Here is a 14790-nt window from a genome sequence, read left to right as displayed (position 1 = left end):
TGCAACTTCTTTGCATTCAAAGTCGAAATCTTCTGAATCACTTTCTGTCTCAGAGTCATTGCTGCCCTGGCTTTTGCACAAAATACCAGCCCCTGTGCCACACAAAGTATAGATGACACAGCATTTCTTCAAGTGCTCTGGTTGTGCCTTTGGAGTTTTCTTCCATCTCATTCTGGAAGAGTGGGAGGGCATGTGCAGAAAACACCCGTTTCATCCTGGTCAAGCCTGACTCATAGAATACTTCTTCTGATTTCAAAGATGTGAAAATAAGAAAAAAGATGCATTTCAGAATTGATAAACTATGGTTTAAATAAAAAAATTTCCTTTGTTGAGTAAAGCAGTATTTAATATTTGTATATTATTGAACCTGGATGTGTTATATAGAAGAAAAACAGCAGAAATTCCAAGTCCACCGAAAATGTTTGTTTTCTCGTTTTAACTGACAAGTAGATGTTATATTAATACATCCATTTTTAATGGAGGTCTATTTTATTTAACCATGCCAACATTTAATACTTTATTAGCTGGCTCATCCTAGCTCAGAGTTTTCTTAGAAGAATTTAACAGAGAGAGCAAAAGCTCCATAAATTTTCAAGGTAAAGTTTCTTCAAGGGAGTGCTCCATTTCGTTATATGTTGAATGAGATTTAATATGCTGTATTTCACTGTGTGTTAACGTTGTGTTTCATTGTTGATTTAGTGTGAACGCAAGATTTGTGAATGTGAGAAGGGGGATCCCGGCGATCCAGGGCCTCCTGTGAGTATATTTCTGCTTTGAACTTAGGGTCAGCTCAGGAAGTCCTAGCCATGATACTCTATCCTGAAAACACTGGGCTACTTTGTGCTGTTGAAAAGCAAATTGCAGCAAAAACGGAAATGTTGTGTCTTTCTATTATTCCTAAAGGGATACATTCTGTCCTAAGAAATAAGCTTGGGATTTTACTGACCTGAACTGAGGGCAGATTTGCCTTAAAATCAGATGCTCTTCCCACAAAGGATATTTCAGCATCTCTTCTGATGCGACAATTTGAGCCAGAGTTTCTCAATACTGAAGCGAAAATATAGAGAAAGGGTTCATATAGGTCCTCAGTGAGCTAGGCAAAGCTTCATCCTACTTCTAACTACAAACAAGTGACTGCTCCAGAAGTTAACTGTGTCTTCACAGTTAACCAAGTACAACCCCAAAAATGCCTAGTGGGGAGGAAGCTTGTTAGGGAGCTCTAGATGTTAGTGAATTGTGTGAAATGGAAGACACCACTTGGCAACTGGAGATAAATGGCAGGATTTGCTAACATGGCTCAGTACTTGAAATGATAATCCCCAAAGACATGCGCGCTTCCTTTATATTCTGCCCTAATACCTGGTAGGTGCCATGTCTATTCTGGGTAGGTGTTGGAAATGACATCACAATGACTGGAGATGCTAGATATTCCTCTAATACACGCTTTTAGACACGAGAGTGAAAAAGTTGGCTTAAAGCTCAACATTCAGAAAACGAAGATCATGGCATCTGGTCCCATCACTTCATGGGAAATAGATGGGGAAACAGTGGAAACAGTGTCCGACTTTGTTTTTTTGGGCTCCAAAATCGCTGCAGATGGTGACTGCAGCCATGAAATTAAAAGACACTTACTCCTTGGAAGGAAAGTTATGACCAACCTAGATAGCATATTCAAAAGCAGAGACATTACTTTGCCGACTAAGGTCCGTCTAGTCAAGGCTATGGTTTTTCCTGTGGTCATGTATGGATGTGAGAGTTGGACTCTGAAGAAGGCTGAGTGCCGAAAAATTGATGCGTTTGAACTGTGATGTTGGAGAAGACTCTTGAGGGTCCCTTGGACTGCAAGGAGATCCAACCAGTCCATTCTGAAGATCAACCCTGGGATTTCTTTGGAAGGAATGATGCTGAAGCTGAAGCTCCAGTACTTTGGCCACCTCATGCGAAGTGTTGACTCATTGGAAAAGACTCTGATGCTGGGAGGGATTGGGGGCAGGAGGAGAAGGGGACGACCGAGGATGAGATGGCTGGATGGCATCACGGACTCAATGGACGTGAGTCTGAGTGAACTCCGGGAGATGGTGATGGACAGGGAGGCCTGGTGTGCTGCGATTCATGGGGTCGCGAAGAGTCGGACACGACTGAGCGACGGAACTGAACTGATGATGTTCTTTCAGTTTTTCATTTTCTTCTGTGATTTCAAACCTTAGCGGTCAAGAGCCCAGAGGAGACATTTCACAAAAATGCATGAATAATGGTTTTGAACTGATGCTTGCATTTGGGGGCAAGGACGGAAATGTGCACAGCGAATTTCTTAGACTCGGACACATTTTCTTCTGAGTCTTGGGTCTAAAACCTATATGTTTTCAAATCATTCTACCAATCAAGGCATCAGAAAGAGAGAATGTTTGTCTTAATTTTTTTCTTCAAAATACACACTAGATACATCACATGAAAATGTGGCAGTCAGTAGAATCTGATTTTGGTCAGAGTAGAGGTTTAACTTCTTCCTATGCAGTCTTAGTTTATACTTGTTACACCAAGAAATGGGCAGGAAACGTTTGCTTGGGATATTCAATCATGTTTTAGAATAAACAGAAAACTTACGATTGCTAAGCTAATCTGACAATTTCAGTCACTCAATATTGTTAGAAGAGATTACTGTACCATGTTTTTATAGGGATAGCCATATGTGTACATGTGTGCATAGTCACTCAGCTGTGTCTGACTCTTTGGAACCCTCTAGACTGTGGCCTGTCAGTCCACAGTCATAGAACTATGTCATTTGGCATTTATTGAGTGTTCCCAAAACCGGTTCACAGAAGAGTGAGATTTTTGGTGATTTGAGAACAGGAAAATAAAATGCCTTTCTGGAACAAATCTGAAGAACTCTCTTATCCTATCTTTTGAAACTCTCTCATGGATATCAGGGAGAGAGAGACATTATCTTTTTTTGAGCAAATCTAGAGAATCTGCCTATTCGAGACTGCCATCTTCCTGGTGTGTAGTAAGGGAAAGCAGAGTTGAATCTTTGCTTGGTAGGCAACGTTTTGTTTTTATAATCTTCTCTCATTTTATGGGATGAACCTGATAAGAAATCACTGTAAGGTGTAGGAAACGAATAGAATGGCTGTTCCATATAATCTTTTTCCCCTTTGCCTTCAGGGTACACATGGAAACCCAGGTATCAAAGGTGAGCGAGGACCAAAAGGAAACACGGTAAATGACTAAACAGCTTTTCTTTAAAGCAATGTACTCCTTCTAGTTCTACTTAAAGAACAAAAATTAAGAAAACAAAGCATTGTACTTTATGCCAATGCCAAAAAAAATCTGATGATTCCTGTGAAGAATACAGGCTGTTTGCCTCCTGCATTATCTGTCTGGCTTGTATAAGCTTATATTTACAAATTCAGAGAAGCATATGGCCATTTCAGTCAATAGATTCAGGAAACCTAGGGAGCTGAATAAAGAGAAACTCATTCTTAAATAATGGTGGCCTAAACTGAGTACTACAACGTTTCATGAATCATTAATACATATTCCAAAACACACTGTGGTTGGCACTTGAGTTTTAAGAATTAAAACTCCTTTATGAATTCCTTAATTCTTTTCTTTGTGTGCCATCCAAAAAAGCAAATCTTTGATTTAAAAAATTATATCAAATTATATATCCCAGGAGACAGATTAACAAGTGTAATCATGTGAAAATTTAAAGAAAAATTGTATTCAATGAAAAACAATAATTAAAATAAAGAGGAAGACATATATGGAAATGTTTATGTAAAATACAATGGACATTGAGGTAATTGCTATAACGCATCCGTCTGATGTCCTAAGTCACTTCAGGTGTGTCTGACTCTTTGTGACCCTATGAACTGTAGCCTACCAGGCTCCTCTGTTCATGGGATTCTCCAGGCAAGAATACTGGAGTGGGTTGCCATTTCCTTCTCTAGGGGATCTTCCTGACCCAGGAATTGAACCCGTGTCTCTTAGTCTCCTGCACTGGCAGGAGGATTCTTTACCACAAGCACCACCTGGGAAGCCCTGCCATAATGCATAACAACTTTATAAAAATAGGTGAGAAATGAATAATTAAATGGTCAAAAGACACAAACAGTTTTCAAGAGAGGAAAAAACTCCAGTGAATAAAGAAATAGAAAAATGTCTAATTTCACTGGATAATGGATGAAATTTAAAGACTGACAATGAGGTGCCCTTTAATACTAATTATTCACATTTTAGAAACTTTGGACTCCAAGGCTCTGGGGCATTTTGGAGGGGGCGGTGGAGGGAAGTTCACATAGTTCATATCTAGTTCACACTGTTTTTTCTGTATTCTAAATTTTAAAAAGTTTCTTAAAGTAACTAACATAGCAATATTAAAACAATAATAACTAGCAATATGGTGGTGAAACTACTTTCTTTTTCATTGCAAGGGTAACTTGGCACAAACACAAACATTTTGGGAAGCAATTAGGCACTACATAAGAAGCATTCAAATATTCAAATTTTTAATCCCAATAACTCCATTCCTGAGAATAGGTTTAGGGAGTTAATGAAAAATATAAGTTAGAAGCATGAAAGCATTTTGCAAATTGCCTGCTTGCCAAAGAGAGGGAACGTAAAGTATTCTTGGGTGGCTTTACAACACACACAAAGTCACACTCACACCCCTACACTCACCCACTTTCTACGGATCTGAACTAATGCCATCACGTCTTCTTTTTGCTTTGTTAAATACCTGTTGTAAGTCTTTGTGACCATTTCATTTATTTGGCTTGTAATTGTGTGCCACATAATATATTTTCCTAAGTCTTGCTGAAATCAAGCAATCACTCTTAAGGACATTTTGGAAAACATTCCAAAGCCCCTTGGAGAAAAGCCAGAGTGGCTGGCTCTAAGAGAGGCCACAATGGTCTATTTGAGAACAACGGCTGCGTTGTTAAACTAGCACGCGAGTCTCAGCCTGAGCTGTGAAAACATACCTGTATTCTGCACCCTATACATCTGGCTTCACTTCAAAGGGCAAAGGCTATCTGAACTGCTGGCTTCTTCCTTAGACTGCATGGTGAGAATGTCAGTCAGTGGTCAAGGTCAAAGATACTTTTCCCATCGGGTTGACCTATTAATCTGGGAATTCTGAGGAGTGCATTTTATTGAGCAATCACTTGCTCTGCAGGGCTGTGGAATTTTGACTGAATTTTTTCTTGTCACAGGGTGATGCTCAAAAAGGGGAACCTGGAGAAAGGGGCCCAGGGGTATGTACTTGACTGAAATGCCTTCCTAAGAAAGTAATCCCAGGATGCTAAGATTCGGTAATGGATCATTTTGACCCCTGCAGTGCAAGTGCAAAAATGATTTATGTCTACCTGTGCTCTGGACGGCTCAGACAGGCAATCAGACAGATTATGATCTCAGAAGCTGAAATGTGAGGAGAAAATACTCTGTCCAAAAGGAGTGAGGACGGGACAGAGTGCTCCACCACATGACGCCCCTTGATGCTCAAGCTGAGATTTGTGAAAGGCTCAAATGAGAAAAATATTTTGCTCTGCTTCTTGTGCTTTTTATAAAAAATAAAAAGATTAATTTAAAGATCTGGGGAGCCTAAGAATGACATCATCTCAACTATAGTTTTGTAAATCCAATTCTACAGGCAAAAGAAGAGATCATTCTGGTTGATTTACCATACGTAAAATTAGATGATGTCAGAGACTGAACGACTGAGAAATAATTGCAATACATTTCTTCTTTTGCATTTTCCTGGAGAACTGCAGTGGTGTAGCAAATAGCAGAGAGGTATACAGGAACTTAAAAGGAAGCTGTATTATGTTTCTCTCTCAGCTTATCCCCTTGGATGAAAAAGCCCAGGACTCAGACCCAGAGGCTTAAAAAACACTTCTCTTGGCGTTTGTAATCAATGTCATGGAAAATCTGATAGAAAGCTTGATAAGCTCAATGGAAATTCCTTCAGAAATTTGTGTTATTCATTCAGGAAAGACTTCATTTTAGGTATGTTCTATGTATAAAGCATACTGTTAGTGAAAATAAAATTAAGACAAAGTACTTATTTTCAGGAACATCCATTATCTCAGAGGAGAGCTAAAACAGCTACAATATGAGGCAGAATGTCAAAACAGTATAAAAATTTCATGCATCAAATATTATGTATAAAGGGCATTCAGAGAAGACTAGAGCTGTCAGAGTGGGTTCTATGGGATGAGCCCTCACGAGTGAAGAGTGAAGGGGCAGGTCAGATCAAGACGGACTGGAAGGTGGAGGGGCAGGCATTGCGGCTGGAGAGCGCTGTGAGCAGCAACCAGGGGGAGGACAGAGAGTGAGGAATCGTGAAATGGGGCCTCAGGAGGAGTGCTGGCAGACACAGCCTGAGGGGCAGAGTGGCTGGCCCCTGATGCCTGGAAGGCTGGGCTTTGCTGGGTGATGGACTCCCCTTGAGATTTTAGATGAGGCGCATGGCCCCAGAGCTGTGGTTTTGGATTAATTGGGCCTGGCTCTGAAAGCAAAACCGAAGTGGGGATAAGCAGAGAGTGTACTTTGAAGAGGTCTGTTGCTACAGGCTGCATGAGAAGTAACAGGGACATTAATTGGCCAGAGCTGCTCTGGCCAGTGTGAGCCTCTGGCCACGTCTGCTCAACCGGCGGGCAGGACGGGCAGGCCGGAGGGGCGGCGTGCTGGCGGAACGGACTGCACACTGGATTTTGATGAAGTGAAATGAAGTGAAGTTGCTCAGTTGTGTCCAACTCTTTGCAACCCCATGGACTGCAGATGACTCAGTATCAAAAAAAAAAAGAAAATATCTCACTGATAATTTTTTAATATTGATCATGTGTTAAAATGACAGAATTTTGACCTGTTAGGAGACATAAAACATGTCATTAAAAATTAATTTCACCTGTTATTCTTACATTTTTTAAGTGCCTATGAAGGAATTGAAAATGACATATGTGGCTCACGTTATATTGGACAGAACTGAGCTACGGTGATGACAAAACAGAAAGGAGGGGAACACTGTGAGAACCACAAAGGTGCAGAAATGCAGGGATGTGGTGACTCACTCTGCCTCAGCTGGTCAGCACGATTTACTGAGCACTTGCTATGTGCTGGGCCCTATATTGTGTGCCGGGGAAATGGAGGTGAGCAAGGTAGAGAGACCATGTTTCACGAAGTGTTCACGCAGCAGGAGGCAATCAGTAGGTGAATCAGTGAATAAGAATTCCAGTCAGTGAGAAGGTTCCGTTCAGTCACTTAGTCACGTCTGACTCTTTGTGACCACATGGACTGCAGCACACCAGGCCTCCCTGTCCATCACCAACTCCTGCAGCGTGCTCAAACTCATGTCCATTGAGTTGGTGATGAAAATACAAAACAAGGTCACATGGGCTCCTAGGCAGAAAGAGCAGTAGGTACAAAGGCACCAAGGCGGAAGAAGCTTGATGGGCCCAGGAAATGGGAAGAGAGCCAGAGCTTGAGGAAGAGTGGGGGTAGGAGATGAGGCTGGGAGGTAGGCAGGGGCTGGATCGCATGGGCCTTGATTTGTAACTAAGGGCCCTGGGACCTACATGCAGGTCCCGTGGTGGAGACTCTGTGCTTCCATTGCATGAGGCATGCGTTCAATCCCTGGCCAAGAAAAGTTCCTGTGGTGTGGCCAAAAAAAAAAAAAACAACATTGATTATACACATAGGTGTAATTACCAAAAAACAAGAAGCTCTGTATGAAACCAAGTGCCCTGGAAGCTGTTGGAGAATTTTAATTCGTTGGATTAAAAGAATGGAAGGGGTAAGTAGAGAGAAAAGATGATTATAAACTTTTGATTTCTGTATGATTTGAAATATGATGGTACCGTTAATAGAAATAGGAAAGTCAGAAACAAATTTTGCAGAGACCAATGAGCACAGTGTTGACTGTCTTAAATTTGAGTATTTTAAAACTAGTAAGTAAAACCAGAGATCTCAGGGAAAAAACTAAAAAGAAAACAAACAAACAAAAAAGCAAGAAAATAAAACAGGAAAAAAATTATGCTATAAAAAATAACATTCCTTTATTTTTGTAAACTGTATTGGCTCCTTCCTAAATAAAATCTCACATCTCTGAACATAAAATAATGACAGGATTTTAAATATGATGGTGGGTTACAGGGAATGCAGATCACCCAAGATTCCTGAGATAGGAAGTCCAGCTTTTTTTTTAGTGCTGAAAACATGAATTGTTTTTATAAAGAACACCAGTTTACCTATGGCCTTCAACTTTAAGCACTATACTAAACCTTAAACCATTCACGTGGATAAGTGTTTCCAACATGGATTAAATTGTACCGTAACATTTCCTTCTTTTCACTAGTTTCACTCTTCAATTTCTCAGTGACTGCACATTTGGAGAGAAGTGTTATTTGTTTCCTAAAGTTTTCCTTTTTATCTTTTGTAAAAAAAGTCCTACACAACAAAATTTTGTACTCTGATTCACACGTAACTACACTCACTTCTTGTTTATTCCACTGGTTTCTCCAGCTCACTTAGAAATATATCTTACAATTCTATTTTTACACTTGGAAACTATAGTTGTGTGAAAAAGACACTCGATCCAGTTAAAGACTTGGTGTTGCTTAAAGCTGGTAATTTCCCAATCAGGTTAAAATTCAGTATCGTGCTACTTAAAGGACTGTGGGCAGTGACACAAGGGAGAAGGCTGTGCAGCGTTCCCAAGAGTGACACACAAGAGCTGCAGAATCGCCGGCCCCTTATTTAGCGTGGGATAAAATATAGTAACTTAAAGGTCACTGTCTTACCAGGGTTGACAAAGGAACCATTCATTTCCTTGATGCTCTATATTCGAGACCGAATTTGAAAGGAGGACCTGAATGGATATAAGTATTTACGGGCATTTTAAAGGTCATTCTCTCAGCTCGTTTTCAAAGCCACTTTCTCTAACAGTCTCCATGGAACATCCTCAGCTGTGAGAGTTCATAGTTTAAAAGTCAATATAACAATTTTGAAAGGAGTGTTATAGGTTGTCACTGCTACAGTGAGTTTCAGTGTATATAGTCTCTCCTTTAGCTTTGGGCCAAAGGGTAAGAAATTGGGTTTGAAAAAAAAATATGTGGAACTAAGAATAGAATATAATAAAGGGAACATGGGTTCTTTTCTTCCCTCTACTATATGCACATTCTCTAAGAGCAAAGATAAGTGAACGAGCTTATCTTTACATGGTCTTACTTTCCAAGACTGTACAAATGTGCTTTGTTATACTTTGTAAATGAAAAACATCAGATACTTCCTCCAACTATGCCTTCTAATATCGTATTCTACTTTTCTTTTTTAATTAGGGAATCCCTGGGTACAAGGGTGAGAAGGTAAGTTGGTAACAACACATAGAATTTTATAAAGAAAAATAGAAATGTAACTATTTATATACTCATGTATATGTGTTAGTCATTTAGTCATGTTGGACTCTTTGTAACTCCATGAACTGTAGCCCACCAGGCTCCTCCATCCATGGGATTCTCCAGGCAAGAATACTGGAGTGGGTTGCCATTTCCTTCTCCAGGGGATCTTCCAAACCCAGGGAGTGAACCCAGGACTCCTGTATTGCAGGCAGATACTGTCTGTGCTACTAGGGAAGCCCGTTTATATACTTAATAAAAGTTATTTTACCTTATTTTTGGAAGTCTGGATTCTCAAATTCCTAAGTACATTTTAAACTGTTAACATAAAATAATAATAGAACTTAAGATATGGGTATGTGCTATAAAGAATAGAAGGTGACCCAAGATTCCTGAGATCAGAATTTAGTCCTGCAAATATGAATTGTTTTTAATACAGAATCCTGACTTTTATAGCCATGCATCACAAGGATCCAGCCCAAAAGTTTCTATATACAAAAGAATACAGCAATACTGCAATTAGGCTAGTCCCCTGGCACTTAGCTTCCCATGAAATGTAGACATAAGACCGTCTACTGGGGGAAAGAGGATGGGTCATCCTGCTTAAGCAGTAAAGAACTACTTATTTCATTTAGTCAATCATCTAGGTAGAACTTACAGGAGAAGTGAATTTGACAAACAAAGGTTATGAGTTGTTATTTTATGATTATTTGAAAATTACAAATTATGACATCAAACTGATTCAAAAGAAATAATGCGTTAGACTGGAGTTCAGGAATCTTTGAGAGTGTTCAGTTGTTCATTCCTAAGTTTATGCTGCTATTATTATCTGCTCTCTATGGTCAGATAAGCTATTTAAAATCAGAACATGTCGCTATCATTCATTCTGTCCTAAAACCCTCAGACCTGGGCAAGTGAAAGTGTTAGTTGCTCAGTCGTGTCTGACTCTCTACGACCCCATGACTATTGCCCAGCAGGCTCCTTTGTTCAAGGAATTCTCCAGGCAAGGATACTAGAGTGGGTAGCCAGGGGATGTTCTGTAGCCAGGGGATCTTGCCGATCCAAGGATTGAACCTGGGTTGCCCACATTGCAGGTAGGTTCTTGACCATCTGAGTCACCAGGGAAGTCCAAGGCTTGCGTTACAGGGTCCTGTTCTGGGTCCCCTCCGACCTCCTCACTCATGATGGAGCCAGGAGTCTGCAGGGTGAGAGGCCCATGGCCCCTTCTCCCCGATCATCCTTTGGGTACTAACACCCTAGAAGCCCCTGCCAAATGGCCTGAGCCCGCGTCAAAGGCTCACACAAACCTCTTTCCCATGTCCATCGTCTTCCTAGCCCTGAGGGAAACCAAATGGAAGCTTTGCTGGGGCAGGAGGGGCCATGGAGGGGGCTTTGTTATGCTGCTTGGGGCACCTTCACAGACACACACCCATAGCTTCTTTTGCTGTGGAAGGAGCTGGAGATGGGAAGTGAGGTGGGAGCTGGGCTGTAGGTCGGTTGCAAAGGTCCGCCACAGGACCTCTGAGGAATTCCAAAACTCCTTTAACTTTTTACTCCTTTTGTAGGTTCATTTGTCAAGAAAGGAAGTTAGAACAGTACTAGTTTATTAGCTTGACTTGTAACTTTCAGCTACTTAGATATATGGTATGTGGGCCTCTGCTTGCACTCTTGCCCCAGGGCTCTTGTAAACATTAGAGTTAAACCTACATACAAACAAATAAATATATTCCTAAACTGGAAATGTTAGGTCTTAAAGGGGAAAAGTGCAAGAAATGCCATGATTCTGTACTTGGCCATAAGAACATGGACAACTCAATATCTTAGAATGTCTGTTTTTTCATCTGTATAGAACTGGATCAATGCAGGCCTCCTTAATTTATCAGGCTTTCTCCATGGTTCAGTGGTAAAAAAAAAATCCACCTGCCAATGCAGGGGATGTGGGTTCAATTCCTGAGTCAGGAAGAACTCCTGGAGAAGGACATGGCAAGCCGCTCCACTATTATTGCCTGGGAAATCCCATGGACAGAGGAGTCTGGTAGGCTACAGTCCATGGGGTCTCAAAAGAGTCAGTCATGGGTTATGACTAAACAAACAATTTACAGGGTGGTTGGAAAGTGAGATAGAATAATGGATGTGAAAATGTACTGTAAATTATTAGCTGGTCTATAAATATATGGTTCTATTATAAAGAGACAGGGAACAGATGAAAGTATGGGAAAGTTAAGAAAGTTTCATGATTGTAAATAATTGTGCTAAATGGGCTTCCCTGGTGGCTCAGATGATAAAGAACCTGTCTGCCAATGCAGGAGGTGCAAGAAATGTGGGTTGGATACCTGGGTTGGGAAGAGCCCCTGCAAGAGGAACTGGCAACCCACTCCAGTATTCTCGCCTGGAGAATCCCAAGGACAGAGGAACCTGGCAGGTGACAGTTCATGGGGTCAGAAAGAGTCAGATATGACTGAGTGAGCAACACTATCTAAATTGTCCCAAATACATAGAGCCGAAGAAAATTCTCCATGGTGCCATTTTGATTTATACAATATGTTAATTATCAACACCAGGAAACTCTCTGTATATATATATTTAAGAGATTCACTTAAACTTCTGGAGAATAATAAGTTTACTGGAGGGGCCCTTGTTTGGAAAACACAAGATATCAGAGTGAAAGGACCCTGAACTATCCACATTCAAGCCAGAATTTCACCAGAAGTGGCATCAGAAATTGGAGGCTGGGAACAGAGCTAATCTGTTCAGAGTTTTCTGAAGTGCTTGCTCTCAGGAACTTTGTAACTGTGACCATTCCACAGGGATTACTGAGCCCACCAAAGAAGAAAATGCCTTTGCAGAGGCAAATAACACGAGTACAGCATTTTCATTGACGGCAATCACCCTCAAACCAATGCTGCCTCTCAGGACCCTATAGCTAACAAATCTGTCTGGACAAATGGAAAGTGAGTTTTTAGCCAAAAGAATTTGGAGCATATTTACAGTACTTTTCTGTTTTATATTTTGGTGGTTGGCTCATTTTATTTCCACTCATATTTATTTCCATTCATTTTACTCCACAACAATAAATTAATTGCTTTCTAATTGATTCTTCAAGAGTGATTTTCCATTTGCATTGAGAAATAAAGGTTCAGCTTGTTTTCAGGGAAAGCTCAGTTTTTCCTGGGTCAGGCTGACTCACAATATGATGGGGAGGGAGGACAGATTGCTTCTGAATAGAGGCATAGTTGGATCTAAAAATTGTACCTCCCTCTTGCCTGCTGCAGATGCCAGCAATATCCTAGGCAGGGCCCCAGGCAGAATGTCAGGTTAGTGAAGAGTAACTTGCAGACCATGCCCTGTTCAGCTCCGGGTGGTTAAGGAAGAACACAGACTTGGCGTCTAACAGACTCAAGATTGTGGTCATGAACAAGCTGCTTAATCGGTCTGAGCCTCATTTTCCTTGTGATGAATGGAGACATATATGCCTTGCAAGGCTGTTGTGGGGATCAGCAATAACATCAAGACGTTTTGGCACACACTCTGCATCCATAATTGGTGGTCACAATGATCATTTCCCTTCTTAGAGCAAAGTGTGGTCGGCAGGTTGGCTGTCAGTCTGCAAACTGTTGCTATTTTGTGTGGAGCTGAAGCTTGCAGCAGAGTATAAATCCACTGTATCATTGAACGTCCTGTTTAGCTTAGCTGACATTTTTCATAGCAAGATTTCCTTAATGAAGGAAGCAGGGCAGTGACGTTCGTGCTAGCATAAGTTACTTACGTCATTGTGTATTAGTGGTTCAAGACGCACGGTCTAGAGCAGCACAGAGATAATAAAACAGCAGCAGAAACAGAAACTCGTAGTGACGGCACTGGATTAAGAGTCACTGGCTGGCATGGACGTTGATGTAAATCATCTACCCTCCCCAACAGAACTTCCTTCTCTTAAAAATATGAATTGCTTGGAGGCTCAGAACAAACAAATATATATGTGAACACACTTTGAAAATTCGAACTTTAGTTGTTTTTCTAATTGACTTTGTTACTTTGAAATTCTAATTATTAAAAGTCTTAGAAGTCTGATAAAATGGATTAGTATTCAGAGGCCCCAGTTCTCATTCTATCTGAGCAAGTCACATTTAAATCACAAATTTTCATTCTGTGAGACTGAGCTAATACTATCTACCTCAGACGTGATTTACATTATTAAATGATTAAAGATTTACATCAGTGACTTAAATGATTTACATCGATGTCAGATTAACTGAGATAATGTCTATAAAATAACACTAATAATAAACAGTAAAGCATCATTTAAATGTTAATTTTTCCCCCATTAATATTCCAGGAGAGGCAGGACCGTAGGCTGAGGTGATGGAAAATACACAGCACGCTTGCCGCCACGCCTGACCCTCTCTCTCACTGCAGACCTTGCTCATTCATCATGGCTCCCTTCTCTGTCAAGTCAGAACATGCTCTTAGAACCTTTTCCTCACAGATTTCTAGGCAAACGCTACTAACTGATCAAAGTTGGTGCTCAGGCCAGAGCATGCGGTGTTGTGGAAAGAACAAGGTCTCTGACTCTGAGTAGATCTGGTTTCAGACCTTGACTGCTCTTTACTAGCTCAATGATGGAGTGAAGTTATCTTATTGAGCTTCAGTTTCCTTATGTATAAAATAAGATGAAAGTGAAGGGGATTAGGAGGTACAAACTGCCAGTTATAAAATAAATAAGTCACATGGATGTAATATCCAGCACAGGGAATATAGTCAATATTTTAGAATAACTTTGGATGGTGTGTAATCTATAAAAATTTTGAGTCACTATCTTGTACACTTGAAACTAATCTAATATTGCAAGTCTACTATACGTCAATAAAAAAAGACATCTAAGGACCAAACTGCAAAAAAAAAAAAAAAAGGAATGGCAAAACTGATCTCACTGGGCTGTAATGTGGATTCAATTAAATCACATATACGCGAAGGGCATATAATATATCGTAGATGCTTATTAAGCCTTAGTTTCTTCCCTCTTAATTTCATCCATGTCTCAAAAATGGGAAGCCTCATTAGGTGGTATTACTAATTTGATTCTGTTAAGTTAGGAATGACTCAAGGATAAAATTTTTCAGAGTTCCATGTGCAAACAACCCACAGTATTGAGGATAAAATTGTGTTTAATTCATCAGACTGCTAATGTCATAAGATTCTGCTGGGAATCTTATAAAAAGAATCCTAACACTGAATGACCGTCTTCTTTATCTTGTGTATTTATTTTTCAGGGTGAACGTGGAGAATGTGGTAAACCCGGCATAAAGGGTGACAAAGTAAGGAACATGCTTTTTAAAATGCTAACAGCTGTGATCTCTTTGGGGCTGAGTTTCCTTAAGAGGAAATCCTGGGAAGCATAATG

At 40.4% G+C, this 14790-nt stretch overlaps 1 protein-coding gene across 1 annotated transcript in view; it reads left to right on the top strand.

Annotated features, from left to right (window-relative positions):
• COL28A1 (collagen type XXVIII alpha 1 chain) overlaps window positions 1–14790 on the top strand; it is a 190627-nt gene that overhangs the window by 12568 nt on the left and 163269 nt on the right. Inside the window, 5 exon segments of the mRNA XM_069587501.1 lie at window positions 700–756; window positions 3163–3216; window positions 5214–5255; window positions 9336–9362; window positions 14660–14704. Of these exon segments, the coding sequence (XP_069443602.1) occupies window positions 700–756; window positions 3163–3216; window positions 5214–5255; window positions 9336–9362; window positions 14660–14704 (225 nt within the window).

Source organism: Ovis canadensis, chromosome 4, assembly GCF_042477335.2.
Source record: "Ovis canadensis isolate MfBH-ARS-UI-01 breed Bighorn chromosome 4, ARS-UI_OviCan_v2, whole genome shotgun sequence".
Lineage (NCBI taxonomy): Eukaryota > Metazoa > Chordata > Mammalia > Artiodactyla > Bovidae > Ovis > Ovis canadensis.
Note: the sequence above shows the minus strand (reverse complement) of the source record. Positions and strands in the feature narration are given on the sequence as shown.